Source organism: Gastrolobium bilobum, unplaced genomic scaffold (genome assembly GCF_033153095.1).
Source record: "Gastrolobium bilobum isolate Gb01-03AN ecotype WA unplaced genomic scaffold, APGP_CSIRO_Gbil_v1 utg647, whole genome shotgun sequence".
Taxonomy (NCBI): Eukaryota; Viridiplantae; Streptophyta; class Magnoliopsida; order Fabales; family Fabaceae; genus Gastrolobium; species Gastrolobium bilobum.
In genome coordinates, this window is record NW_026899122.1 from 189,620 (window position 1) to 204,296 (window position 14,677).

At 34.7% G+C, this 14,677-nt stretch overlaps 1 protein-coding gene across 1 annotated transcript; it reads right to left on the reverse strand.

Moving 5' to 3' along the window:
- Positions 1–11,162: 11,162 nt before the first annotated feature.
- LOC133287451 (uncharacterized) lies at positions 11,163–12,418 on the reverse strand. Its single transcript, XM_061485072.1, has 2 exons — positions 11,967–12,418; positions 11,163–11,362 (listed from the first exon to the last, which is right to left on the reverse strand). Exons 1-2 carry the CDS (start codon positions 12,362–12,364, stop codon positions 11,302–11,304), a joined length of 459 nt encoding a protein of 152 aa, XP_061341056.1. The 5' UTR covers positions 12,365–12,418; the 3' UTR covers positions 11,163–11,301.
- Between the last annotated feature and the right edge of the window lie 2,259 nt (positions 12,419–14,677).

Below are 14,677 nucleotides of genomic sequence, written 5' to 3' on the forward strand. Positions count from 1 at the left end.
CCATACTAATTTTAAATTTGTTATTGTTCTTAAATTTGGTGTTTTCCATGGAGTTTGATATATCTTCGTAAAATGTCCCGACACTTAATAAAGAAAGTACTAAAATGAAATTAAAAAAATAGACGCGTTTAATATATTTAGAACATAAAAAGCTTTTGTTAAAAGATAAGATATAATAAAATCATTCATTTGCTGCTGCTTTGTTTAAGCTTTTGAGAGTTGGTTGAAAATATAGTATTGAAGCCTATGATCAATTGATATAGAGTTCAATTCTTGTAGTCACCATTCATCAAATAAAAAAAATCCACTTTAGGCATGATTTGGAATATTCATATGAGACTCTTTTACGAAGCCCACATTGAAAGCCTTCACTCTTAAACAAAAACTTAAAAGTTGCTACAATTACTGTTATATCTCAGCAAGCTCCTTAGCAAATTTTACCACCAAGTATACTTCACCGCTAAGTAATCTCTGCAGTAAATTTATCACAAAGCCACCCATAAGAATCAATTGGAAAGCTTGACCGCCTCACCACTTGTAAGCCGCTTATCTCTCTACTATAAATACAATATGTGTTAACCAAAGGTAAACATCTTCTATATAAAAAATCTGCTTGAACCAAATCTGACTTGAGCGTTGAAGTGTTTTATAGATACACCCCCATCTTTATGATTTCATAATCCGTACGTGATAATTTCATCGTAATCTGTATGATTCTAAGGATAGACATAATGCTTATTTTCTTGGAGAATAACCGGAAAACTAGGGTTCTTGCAAGATTATAAAGAATTAGGCTATCATGGGATTGAATCCTAATTAAATTAAAAGAATCGATTGGATTGATATTAAGGACGATTAATCTAAAGAGTGAATTCAAACATAATAGAGAAGTTGAGGGAAGTTGAAACCCTAGCTACGTTTCTTTTCTGTCAAGTAATCAATATTTTTACGTTCTTGTTTTTGTTCTGGATTTCATTAGTTTTAATCTTAGTTTTTAATATTTTGAATATCAACCAAATTGAATTTCACAATTGATTTTGATTGTCCAACTTAAGTAGAAATAGTGAATTAGTGTTTGGAACTATAATCCTCGTGGGAACGATTCTGTACCCGTACACTTTATTACTTGAACGACCGGTGCAAATATAAGAAAGGTATGCAAATATATGAATTATGAAATGTATATGTAAGATGTAGAGTACAAATATTATTGTGAAACTCTCAAGCACCAGCAAGTACATGCCACAGTGCCAAATAAAAGCATAGTGAAATGAATCTGTCGGGTTGACACATAAATCATCTCGCGGACCTATACATCTCGCTACTCATGCTCTCAGCATAAGCAACGAGCTACAGGGCTTCTTATCTGGAATATTCATATGAGGCCCACATTGAAAGCTTTCACCCTTAAGCAAGAACATAAGTCAACAAAGGCTGCTGCAATTACTATTACATCTGAGCAAGCTCCTTAGCAAACTTCACCACTAAGTATACTCATCGCCAAGCAATCTCTGTAGCAAACTTATCAAAAGCCACCCACAAGAACCAATTGGAAAGCTTGACTCCCTCTCCACTTGCAATCCGCTTATCTCTCCACCAAGCTGGACATCTCTCTACCATAAATACATGTGTTAACCATAGATATACATCTTCTTCTAAATAAAAAACCTCCTTGATTCAAATATAGTTTGAGTGTTAAAATGTATTGCTGGTACATGATGTGAGTCTAGCAGATGATGTTTTCTAACTTAAAAGAAGCAAGGAATTAATCATAAATGTGTGAAAATAGTCATTAAATGGAAGAAATATTGATTATTCCTTCTCAATCATGCTTTCACTCAAGTTACATGTTAAATAGCAGGAAACGCCGCAAAAAGGAGCAAAAACGGAGAAATCAAATTTCCCGCTGGCGCACGACGCGCGGAGGTTGGAACACGGCGCGCCAAACTGGCGCACAGGACGCGGTACCTGGCGCACGGGGCACCAAATCGACGATTTGCTTCTGTTTCGGACGCGCACGGCGCGCGGGAGTTGGCGCCCGGCGCTCGAGAGTTGGAGCACGGCGCGCGGGACTGGCGCACGGCACTCCAGAGTTGGCGCCCGGGGCGCCGTTGACAGATTCAGCTTCTGTTTCTCCCAAGTTTGGGGCGCCAGGCTTGACGCCCCGTGCGTGGGCGATATATTTTTAAGTGCGAATCAACTAAAATAAGGCCCAATTGGAGTGCAGGTGAAAATAGGTTTTCCCAAAACCTAATAAAAGGATCAGAAACAGAGGAAGAAGGGAACTTTTGGACAATCAAGAGGAGAAAAACAACAAAAAGAGTGGAGATTCCTTGGAGCTTCTCAGAGATTCAAGGATTCGATCGATCAAGACGGAAGATCTTCATCTTCCCTTTCTCTTCTAGGTTTTAAATGCTACTTTATTTTATTGTTATTTTGTCAGACGTGAACATGTCTGGCTAGTTTATCATTGTGGTAAGGGTCACAACCCTTGATGTGAACCCCTTGTACCTTGGTTGAAATTTATGTCTATCTATTTTAATTGAGTTTATCTTTTCTTGTTCTTCATTTTATAATTCTATTGGAACTGATCAATCTAGTAGGATTGCGAGGGTTAGGGTTTTCGATAGGGATGTTGGAATTCTAATTCCTAACAAAGAATAAGATAACTGTTCATGTACGCACTAGGGATAGGCTACATGAACAGCGAACGTTAAAGGTTCATTGATTCTAAGGGTTAACTCGAAAAGGGATTTCTAAGGGATTATGATTCTAATAGTGTTGACAAGGTTAAGATCACTAAGGGATTAGGGCTTAACTAATCATATAAAAGATGATGAATTGTTCGTTTAATTGAATATGTAAATGTAAACGTAATCCAAGTTGCAAGGTGGGGATCAGAAGGGTGTTTTTTTCTCTTCCTGCAATATTTTCTCAAATATTTTCCCAATCCTTAATCTTTTGTTCTTGCATTCTGAAAGCACTTTTGGAATCATTTACATTTTTCCTTTAATTATTTTAGTTTATTTTATAAACCACAATTGCTCTCAACCTAGTTTGATTAATCCAACAAGAGAGGAATAGTTATAACAACTTAGGTGCCTCAATCCTCGTGGAGACGATACTCTACTCACTCTTTATTACTTGGTACGATCGGTGCACTTGTCGATTTTACGCATCAAGTTTTTGGCGCCGTTGCCAGGGATTGACTACGCCAAGTTATTTATAACTTTTGATTTTCTTGATTGGATTCTTGTGTTACTAATCTGTTTGCTTTAGTTTATGCGTGGTACAGTTGATCCTAAGACTTTGATCTACGATCCAGAGATAGAAAGGACTGCAAAGAGATTAAGACAACTTACCAGGCAGAGAAGGCAAGCACAAACTTCTACTCCACAGTTTGAAGTAGAAACAGAGATGCCAGCTCAAGATCCACCAGCAGCTGAGTTGATGGAATCAATTTTGGCCCCTCAATTCACAAGGCCGAACTCGAGTATTGTCAAGCCACCAATTGCTGCTACTAACTATGACATCCAGCCATCACTCATCACATTGGTGGAGAAAACTCAGTTTGGTGGGGAAGACTATGAAGATCCTCACGACTTCATAGACAAATTTTTAAGGATCTGTGATACAACTAAGCACAACGGAGTGACAGACGATGCAATCAGACTCCGATTGTTTCCGTTTGCCTTGACCGGAAGAGCTCTTAAATGGTTGGACCGACAGGCTCCTAACAGTATCCGCACATGGGATGAGTTAGCAGCCAAGTTCTTTGCTGAGCACTTTTCCATAGAAAAGTACAATAAGTTGGTGAATGAAATCACCAATTTTACCCAACAACCAGGAGATACTTTATGTGCAGCCTGGACTCGATACCAGGAGTTAATCAGAAAGTGTCCATAATATGCCTTGCCAGATACAAAGAAGGTCAGAGTCTTCTATAATAGGATGACACCAGAATGCAGAATGATTGTCAATGGTGCAGCTGGTGGAACCATAGGAAAGAAGACAGCAGATGAGACCTTAGAGCTGCTGGATTTAATGGCAAGGAATGAGAATGCGTCTATGGCAGCAGCATCCCCATCTGTTCAGCCCAAGAAAGGAATTTTACAATTGGGGAATAATGATGCATCATTGGCTGAGAAAAAAGTGATTTCACAGCAATTGGCTTGTTTGAATGCCAAGCTGGACAAGATGCAGCTCTTAACATCCTAGGTTGATATATTTAACTGTGAGTATTGCAAGGAGCCGCATGATATTAATGAGTGCCCTACACTCAATAAAGCTGAACCATTCCAGGTCAATGGAATTTGGTATGATCCACGGCCTCCACAGAATACTCAAGGTTGCCAAAGGAATCAGAATGGTGGCCAACGAAATAACTTTCAAAGGAGGAATCAAGGGAGCGGCTTGGATTATAAATCCAACAATTATCTGCAACCTCTTCCTCTGCCACAAAAAGAGCCATCCAAATTGGAGAAAGCGATGATACAACTGTCCAAAACCACTAATGATCACATAAATGGGACAAGAGCTTACCACAAGAACCAGGATGTTTCAATCAGAAACTTGGAGACTCAAATTGGCCAACTTTCAAGGCAACTAGCTGAGAAGAGTCAAGAAAGGAGCAATGCAGTGCCAAAGGAGCAATGCAATGTCATCACTACAAGGAATAAGGAGCTAGAAAAAAAGAAAGTTGAAGTTTCTACAAGAAAGGATGAACAAGCTCAAAAGGATAAAGAATAAGTAATGGAACAACCTCCTACAGTTCAAAAGAAGCAATGGGATTTCTCACGTTTTGAGAAACCCCCATATCCAATGAGGCCCAAGCAAAATGAGCAAAGGAAGCAATTTTCTCAATTTTTAGATATTTTTAAGAAATTGCATATTAATATTCCTTTTGCAGAAGCTCTGGAGCAAATGCCTTCGTATGCCAAATTCTTGAAGGAGACATTATCTAAGAAGCGGAAGCTCACAGAGGATGAACCTGTCATATTAACAGAGGAGTGCAGTATAATCCTACAGAAAAACATGCCTCTAAAGTTGAAGGATCCAGGAAGCTTCAGTATTCCATGCACCATTGGCAAGACAACTATAGAGAGAGTCTTATGTGATCTTGGTGCCAGCGTTAATGTGATGCCATTAGCCCTGATGAAGAAGCTGGGAATTGATGAAGTCAAGCCAACAAGGATGAATGTCCAACTTGCTGACCGCTCAACAAAGCAAGCACATGGTATTGTGGAAGATGTGCTAGTCAAGGTAGACAAATTTCTAATTCCTGCTGATTTTGTTATCCTTGACATTGATGAAGATGCCAGTGTGCCTATGATCTTCGGGAGGCCATTCTTAGCAACTTCAGGAGCATTAATCGATGTACCTAAGGGTGAGTTGATAATGCGCGTGGATGGAGAGCAAGCAATATTCAAAGTACTTATAAATGAAGCTCCTCAATTGCCTGCTCCTCAACCTAAGAATCAAGTCAATTACATTGCGGAGAAAAAAGTTGAGGAAGGGAATAAGAAGGAAATTCATCAGTGGCATGAAGGAAGCAAGCCAAAGGTTAAGATGGAAAAGCCCAAGGGTAAGGAAAAGCATGTGAGGACTAAGTTTAAAGTTTCTGAGAACCCTCATCCTTATCCACATGCATATGAGTATAACCATGGCGGGACACAAATTCTGAGCAAGGGTATAATGTCATCACTGAGCCCAAGTTACCAGCTACCATGATCACAAGGGGTACGTCAGGCTCGTGACGTTAAACAAGCGCTACTTGGGAGGCAACCCAATGAGTTTTTATTATTATTTTTATTTTATTTTATTTCATTTCCCGTATCTGTGTTTAATTTTTATTTTGATGTTTTATTTTCGTTGTCTTTGTTTGACCATCTAGGTTTATGTTAGGGTCATTTGAACCTCTTTGGTATTTTGGGTTGTAATTCTCCAGTACATTGGTCATGTTATTTTCTGCCTGATATTTCACATGTGTGATGTTTATACTTGTGCAGCAGTATTTTCTCCGACTACTTTAGTTATTGCTGAGGACAGCAATATTCTAAATTTGGGAATTGGGGTCGCATACACGACAATCGAGGTATCACACACAGAAAAAGGTTCAGCGGATTCATAGCTACTTCAGGGGAGTTATTTTAACCTTTCTAGTTATTTTCATTTTTATTTTTTCATTTTGGTAGAAATTTTGTGTTTTTAGTTTCATTTCCTGCTATGAGAAAGAAAAATTCTGATTTAGATGTGCTACTCAGTCAATTCCTTGGTTGGATATGAGGAAGCATTGCATGATATGCAGAATTGTCATAACATTGCATAGAGCATGAATAGAGATTGTGATTGCTCATTTGTTTGATTTCTATGATAATGATGCTTAGAATGAAATTAAGAGGAGTTTAGTTTGATACCACAGCTTGTGAGGTTTGTGCCTATACAGTTGAATTTTTTTAGAGTGTCCTCACTGCAGTAGTACTCTAGAACTTGATCTAATTCTCTCTAATGCATGTGTTGATTGAAGTGATAGAGGCATTTTGTTCTATTAAGCTTATGGCCAAATAGCTACATGAGAAATCATCCATTGTTAGCCATGTTGGGCCTGAGACCAATTTTTTTTAATTACCTTATTAAACTGTTTAGACCACTTCCATCAGAACTTACCTTGATTGAGATAAAAAATGTCAATAATCAAAAAGTTAGAAGTAATTGAGGTAAGCTCCACTAGAAGTTAAGCAGTTGAAAAGGAAAAGAAAAGAATAGTTCTCACATGAATATAAAGAGAAAGAAAAATAAATTGCAAAAATTGACAAGCAATGATGAAGGAAAAAGTGAGAAAAAGGAAGGAATCATGAATTCGAATAAAAAGTGGAGCTAAAACTTGAATTGAGAGATGATTGAGTCTTAATGAAAATGGTGTTTCAATCTCAATAATTATTCAGCTACTTTCCAAAAGATTCTAACCTTAAGCCAAGCCAAGTTATAACCTTAAGAAGCCCTTTTGATCAATCAGGCATGTGTTGATGTTCCTCATCTTTAGGAACTTGAGAAAAAGATCAAGCTTATGGTAGTACAACAGCTGCGATGAAATGAGTGATGATGAATGACCCCAAACACTGAGTGATGAGTGAATATCATGTCTTTTGAGGGGTAATCAAGTTAGACTCTGATGTTTGAATGTAGTGTTAAGCATCATCTTAAGTTTGACTTGGAAATCATTCATGCTTAGTATAATAATCTTTATGATTGTATGTGCAATGCTATGCCTGATTAATTGAACCTTGCTTCCCATGCTTAAATTCAATTTATTGCTAAGGACAACAACAGTACACCCTTATTTTATTCCAGAGAAGACTCATGTGTTGAAGCTACACCAAATCAATTGGGGATATTTGTGTAGAGAAGATCACGTAATCAGCACAAATATAAATGGTTCTAATCAAGGCATAAGGTAATAAAAAAAATGAATGTGTACATTAGTCACTTTTTTAATGCAAAAAAGGTTAGGAGAGTTAGCTCAATAATAAATATTTAATAATTTCTTTATTTGAAAGTTGGGAGGATTATTTTGAACAATATTGAGGTCAATTAGCTGTAACTAAAAATATTTAGTATTAAATAAGCTTTTATTGTTTGCCCTTTCATGATATTTACGTCCATGGCATTGAGTGATAATTTGGGATAGCAGGTTGTGTTTTGAATTATACGAATTTAACATGAAAATAAATGCAACCGAAACAATATAAGTAATATGCCAATTTTTTTTTTTTTTTTTGGAGCTTACAAGAATTGAACACAACACCCTACACTACACACACTCCTAACACACACACCCCACACCACTAGGCTAACCCTAGTGGTGCGTAATATGCCAATTTTATTTTCTAAATAAAGAATACATAAACAACTTAAAATTAATAAAAAATAGAATAAATATATAATTATATAATTGTTTAATTTAAACGGATCACTTGTGACTTGTGAGTAGACATGAATACAGATAACGGGTGTTTGGTTGAAGATAAATTTTAAAAATACTAAAGAAATGTAATTACTAGGTATTCATAGGGAAAGTTGAATAGATGAGGAACTTAAAAAAGAGTAGTTTGGTTTGACAAAATTTTACCAGGGAATATATGACAAAAAATGTGTCAACAGTGATTTACCCGGGTTTTCTCAAAAAATCATCCTCAAATCCGATTTCTAAACAGTGCAAATTCCTATCTTTCTCAAAAAGTTATGCATTTCACTTGGATGAGTTTTGGTCAAAAGCTGTTGAAACAAACATTAGTTTTCTAAAAATCAAATTTCATTTGGCTAGAAAAATATTGAAAAGAATGAAACCAAACACCACCTAAACAACATTGTTTTTTCTAATATCGGTTTTTGATTGACAGGAGCATTAATACGAGTTGACACAAACATAACAATTACATATCCTATTGGGATCATGTTAGTATGTCAAATTATAAATCATCAGCCCTAACTATGGTGCTGGCACACTGCTCCTTCAAGTGACAGTAAAGTCATCATCATGACATGAAACATATTCCTTGGGCGAAAATATAGGAGGGATAAAACAGAGTGCATAAATTCCTTTGATGGTCTGTGGTTGGAGGATAAATATTGGTAAATTGGGTTTATGACGGTACCTATAGATGTATTAGCAATTTGAAAAAGTTTGGATGGAACAAACAGAATATATGGTTATAAATCTATTATTTTTTGGTTGTCCTTCTAGAAGTTTTTAGCATGACTAATTTTATTTCATTAAAAATGCTCATTCGTAGCATTGCTGTTTTTCAGAGACTCGTCATTTAATTCAACGATAATGAATAATATTTGTTCTTTGTGGTCTTTGTATTGAGGACCGCAGATAAATAGCACTTATAAATAATATATGCAGCAATCTCCATGAATTTAAAATAAATAAATTATTTGATTTCTTTTGATTCTTACAAGATTTTTCTTATATCAAACTAATTTTCATCTGAGCCCTAATAAATTATTGACATAGTATTGACTATTAATTCTTCTCATTTTTTAACTGTGTGTGTACATTAATTCTTTTTTTAGTATAACTTGGAGGTATCCTCATTCAATCTCCTCCGGTCACCTTATTCTCGGGGTACGGCCTTTTGGGCTAGCCCCTCATTGAAACAACGGGTGCATTGAGCTTCGCTACCTGAAAGAATGATGAGACTAATCTCCCATTCGAGGAAAGAGGCACTTCCTCTGGCCCCCAAACATTGGCCCTCTTGGGAGCTCAGTTGCCAACTGATGTACCCTTTGTCGGAAATAATCAAGTATGAGTTGTAAAGAAGTATCACATAGACTAGACATAGACCAAGTGATGACCATATAAGTGTGAAAGACCCATAAACCTACAACGTTAAGGTTTTGGGTTGAGATGTGGTGTCGGTCCACTTATTGTGGTTTATCGTTTGGCCCATTGGTGGATGTACCCTTTGTAAAGGGTTTTGGGCTCCCTCGTTCCATTCCCAACAGTGGTATCAGAGCCAACGATCTGGGCCAAGTGTTTGGAAGGCCTCTGCAGAAGGCTAGTGTGACTCCAATACTTAAAGAAAAAAGAGTTCCGCAGAAGTTGCCCTTAAGGGGGAGCATGATGTTGGGTCTCACACTTGAGGGAGGATGTTGGAAATAATCAAGTATGAGTTGTAAAGAAATACCACATAGACTAGACATAGACCAAGTGATGACCATATAAGTGGATGGACCCATGAACCCAATGCCTTAAGGTTTTGGGTTGAGATGTGGTGTCAGATCCACTTGCTACGGTTGGTGTAGCCTTAGCTCATTGGTGGTTCCCCTCCACGAGCTTCCCCTGGACCCGCTTGACATTGGAGTTTGAGGGAACGAATTTCCCAACACCCTTGAGGTTCAAACAATCTTTTATAAGAACAATCTTTTATCCGAAATTATACCTAATCTGCTTAAATTATTGATTCGGTTAGACTCGTTTAGGAAAGATGAATTATTGGGCTTTAAGCCCTCCTCACCTGCTAAAAATAATGAATTATTATTATCTTTATAAGAACAAGGCAAAATAAGAATTGGGTTCGCCCAAACCCAACAAATAAGAATCAATATAATTATTGCTTACCAAAAAAAAAAAAATCAATTATTAAGAATTTGGGCTAAACTCAATAAATGTAACTATACACCGATTAGTTTTAAATTTGTATTTTTTTTTGGTAAACAAACTTGTACTTTTTTAATAAAATATTTTTTTTGAAATAAATTATAATTATATGGAAGAAGGTAAAATGTGTTTGAAAACAACTGTATCTAGAGGATAAAATTTTTTTTTAATATATTTTCATCACCTTTATGCTTATATTTATAATTTCAAATGATTAATAAAACATAATCATAATTTTATCCTTTTTCTATTTTCTTTAAATTATTAAATGAATAATTAATAAAGGTATTTTTTAAAATATATTGATATAGATTAATATAATCTGTGTCCCTTTGTCTTTTGTTTTGTCTCCTTCTGGTTTCTCTGTTTGTTTGTTGCTTCTTAGCTTGGGCTTTAAGCCTAAGTCTAAATAAATAAAATTAAAGAGAAGTAATTTTAAATCAACTAAACATCAATTTAAAATAAAGATTTTATTATTTATTATTTTAACAAGATAGAAAGAAGGAAAATACTATAAGTCAAGTGATTTATTAGTTAGTCTTTTTAAATATTTAAATCTTGTAACACATTATAAATTGAAATTTATTTATTTATTTTGTTTCAATGGCAGATCCATCGTATCGGATAACATAAGAAACATTAGGCTAGGGCTAAATTGGGAGGAAAAAGAAAAAGAAAAAGAAAATTATGCATGTATGGCAATATTTCTTTATGGTTTCAGCTTTATTACATCATCGATGTAAATTCTTTTACATTTACCGGTCCAAAATTAATCTTTTGAAATAATTAGTAGCAGCCTGAGTTTCACGCGTGTATATAAATTACACCATCGTAAATCTCCTAAAGAAAGTGGTGGGCCGTTGGTGAAAGGTTTACAAAATAAAGAACAAAAAAATCATTTAGTTTTTAATGTGTCTATCTATCTATATTTATTATTAATTAAGTTACATTCAGCGAATATAAGTACATTTTGAAATCTTAAGGCTCAATGTAGGTTTGAAGAAATCACAAAAGTTCAATCCATCCTTACGATAAAGGGATGTTTTTAAGATACTCCTGGACCATGGTGGTTCTCCTATTAAGTGAGTGACACATGATTTTTTTTTTCTTTCACTCCTCTCTCCTCAATCTCTTCTTCACTCTCTCTCCTCCGTCCCCTCCAATATTTTGTGCGACGGGAGCGCCAAAATAAATCTCCTAATAAAAATGAAACCTATCAAATACTTAAGAAACATGAAAAAAGAAGAAGATTGAATTGAATATTATTTCTCAACTATCCTTCACTATACAAGCTATATTCCATTATATACATCTTACTAATTGTCAATTTACATTCCTAACATTATTCCTAATATTATGCAACTGCTCAATAGACTATCTATAACACCTTCCCTAAATTATCCGGATTATGATTAGCAGCGTTTATTTTTCATTTTCACTTCTGTTGAGACGAAATTTTTTATGAAGTTTTGAAGGGAAATTTTGAAAAGCTCGAGCCCATATACATTGACAAAAGGTTATGTATATGCACAAGATTTGATATGAACATCACAAGCAGAGAGAATAACAAATTAGCAAAGTCCAAAGAATTTATTTCACTGTCCTTCCAATCCCAACTATAAGTTGTTTAAGGTGAGATTTCTCCGTAGATTCATTGATTATTTGCCTAGTTCGATTCATTCAAGGTCACAAAGACAATAAAATTATACTTTCTAAATTTTTAACACAGCTTCGTATTCAATATTCGAAGACCATTGATCAAACTGGAACCGTTGATCTACATGCTTGTTAATAATTATACCTTGTTTGTCCCAATGGACATGCGAATCGAGCCGAGAAATTAAGATAAACACCATCACATTCCTTCTGTATCCCATCGTCGAAATTAAGGGCATAACTCTCTGGGTCATACCGGAATTGCATTCTCCTTCCACCCCATTTCCTCAACCTTCCCAAAATAAAAGTCTTCTTCTTCTTCTTCTTCTTCTTCCCCTTTGGCCCTACCAAAATTTCTGACAACGCCTTCACCTTCTTCACTTCCTTCACCAACCAGTAGTTATGATCATCTTTCACCGCTTCTTGTTCTTCTTTACACGACCCGTACCACCGAGACCATAGTCCACAGAAACAACCACAAGAACTGGTGGTCGTGTCTTCATAATCGTAAGATTCTTCAAGCCTCGATTGATTTTCAGCCATGGTGATGGTAGCCACGTAGAGAGACACAAGTCACATAGAAATACGAACAAAAAAAAAAAACTTGTTCTATTCCTAATTATAGGTGAACTCTTTACGTAGATCAACCACATTCAGATAAATATATGAGGCATCATTGTGGGTGACACAAATGGTCTTCTAAAAAACGCAAGGACCTATGATTCTTTGTCACGTGGTAGTGATGAGTATTGTGGTGATGTACTTCTAAGAGGTGTCGAGCTTTTATTGCACTGTTTTTTTTATTATTGTGACAGACAAGTGAAGTCACGTATCGGCTATTTGTTAGGTTGTGTTCGGCATGTTAGGATTAGGGACCTGAAGATTACGTTTGCCAGCCCACTGCAGATTATTAGCTGGGCCTTATGTGGCGGCTGTTAATCGACAGTTAGGGGCCAAACAGATCCTTATAGTTTATCCTTTCCTACTCTCTTTTTTATAGATAGCAATTTTTTTTAATGAATTGCATTAAACTTATTTTATGTGGATAAGTTTGTCCTTGCCAATGGTTGGATGTTTGGGTGTTTTGATGCCCATTACATATTATTATTATTTAAATAATTTCCCCCCTCTCTCGATGTATACACGTATTCTGTATTGCACCGATACTGATATGAGACAAGGGACACGACACGCCGACGCGTTAATTCTAAAAAATATCGTATTTCGATACGTTAGGACACATTTTGATATTAAATAATATTTATATTTAATACATATAACAACCCATAATAACTCATATAACCAATAAAATATTCCAATTTCACAATATAAATAAAAATAAAAATAATTTTTCATACCTTGTTAATTTTTCATGTCAAATTTAATAACAGAAAAAATGATTTATAAATTATTTTTCCATGTTTAGTTAATAAAATAAAATCTAGACTTTAAAAAAAAATGTCGGATGTGTGTCGGAAATTTAACCGCTTGTCGAAAAAAATTGATTTCGTGTCGAAAAAACATTTCGAAACATTAACCGCATGTCTCAAAATATTGACCGCGTGTCAGTGTCCGACACGCATCTTTCCAAAAATTTTGTGTGCCCATGCTATGTAACACGTATTTATTCATTTATTTCTATGCCAAATTGTTCTCGTGCTTTTTAATTTAAATTAAAAAATTATGTGATAAAACATATTTAGTGTTTCTCATATCTGATAAAATTATCTTATATAGTTTAAAATTTGAAAAAAACACAAAGTATTTCAAAAGAAACTTATATTAAAAAAGAAAAGTAAATTTTCAAAAACGTCGTTAATTTTTTTCCATACCCCAATGTTATTTTAGAGTTATAGAATATAATTTTATTTCATATGGTGGGAGAAATGTTTTCTAAAACATTATAATTGTAATGAACTTATATACCATTATTAATTATAATTTTTTTTATCTTATCTAAAAATTAAGATGCACAATACTAGTAAATGATTGAAAACAAAAAATGTATAAAAGAGCCTAAAAACAAATAAAAAATATAATTAAGTAAAAACAGTTATAATAAAATTAGTTAATATCCTTTACCCAAAAAAAAATAAATTAGCTAATATCATTCTGTTGAGATTGAGGACTACACATGAAATAAACACTAAATATAATTAATTAAAGATAATAAAACGAGGCTATAAAAAAAAAAGATAATAAAACGATAAAATAAAAGGTGACACGTATTATCATTAAATTCATCAAATATGTGGATTAATTAATAGGTGTGATTCCAACTTAACAGTGATTTAAACTCGAATCTCCAGTGCCTAGCTGTATTAAACACTCGATAGACAGGTGGAAAAAAAAAATACATGTGTTTCAGGGTTACTATAAAAATGCGCGGTCTAGCCACACATATTTACCGTCGCAAAAAATAGATGACTGAGAATGACTTTTGTGATACCGTTTCTTTTTGCCTCTATTCAGGTTGGGAAATATATTTATTTTCTCGTAAGGTTGAATTTGCTGTATTTTCTAGTTATTTCATTTGAATTATTGTTTTCGTTATGCTGTTGCCTTATTTTCTTTGATTGTACTTTAGTATAATTATCAATTTTGAGATGCTAATGAGATATATCATTTGAATTTTGCATCAGGCCAACAATGGGATCATCAAGTCACATGGAATATAAGTATATAACATGCGATTTTGGAAATAAATTTTCTCATATTATTTAATATAATCATATCATGTGGGAGAATTTTGACTATTTATATGAAAATAAATGGTAATGAAGAATAAGAAAGGCTTTTTCTGTCTATATTTTTTGTGCTTATTGGCATGTATTTTTTATACTACAAAAAACTTAA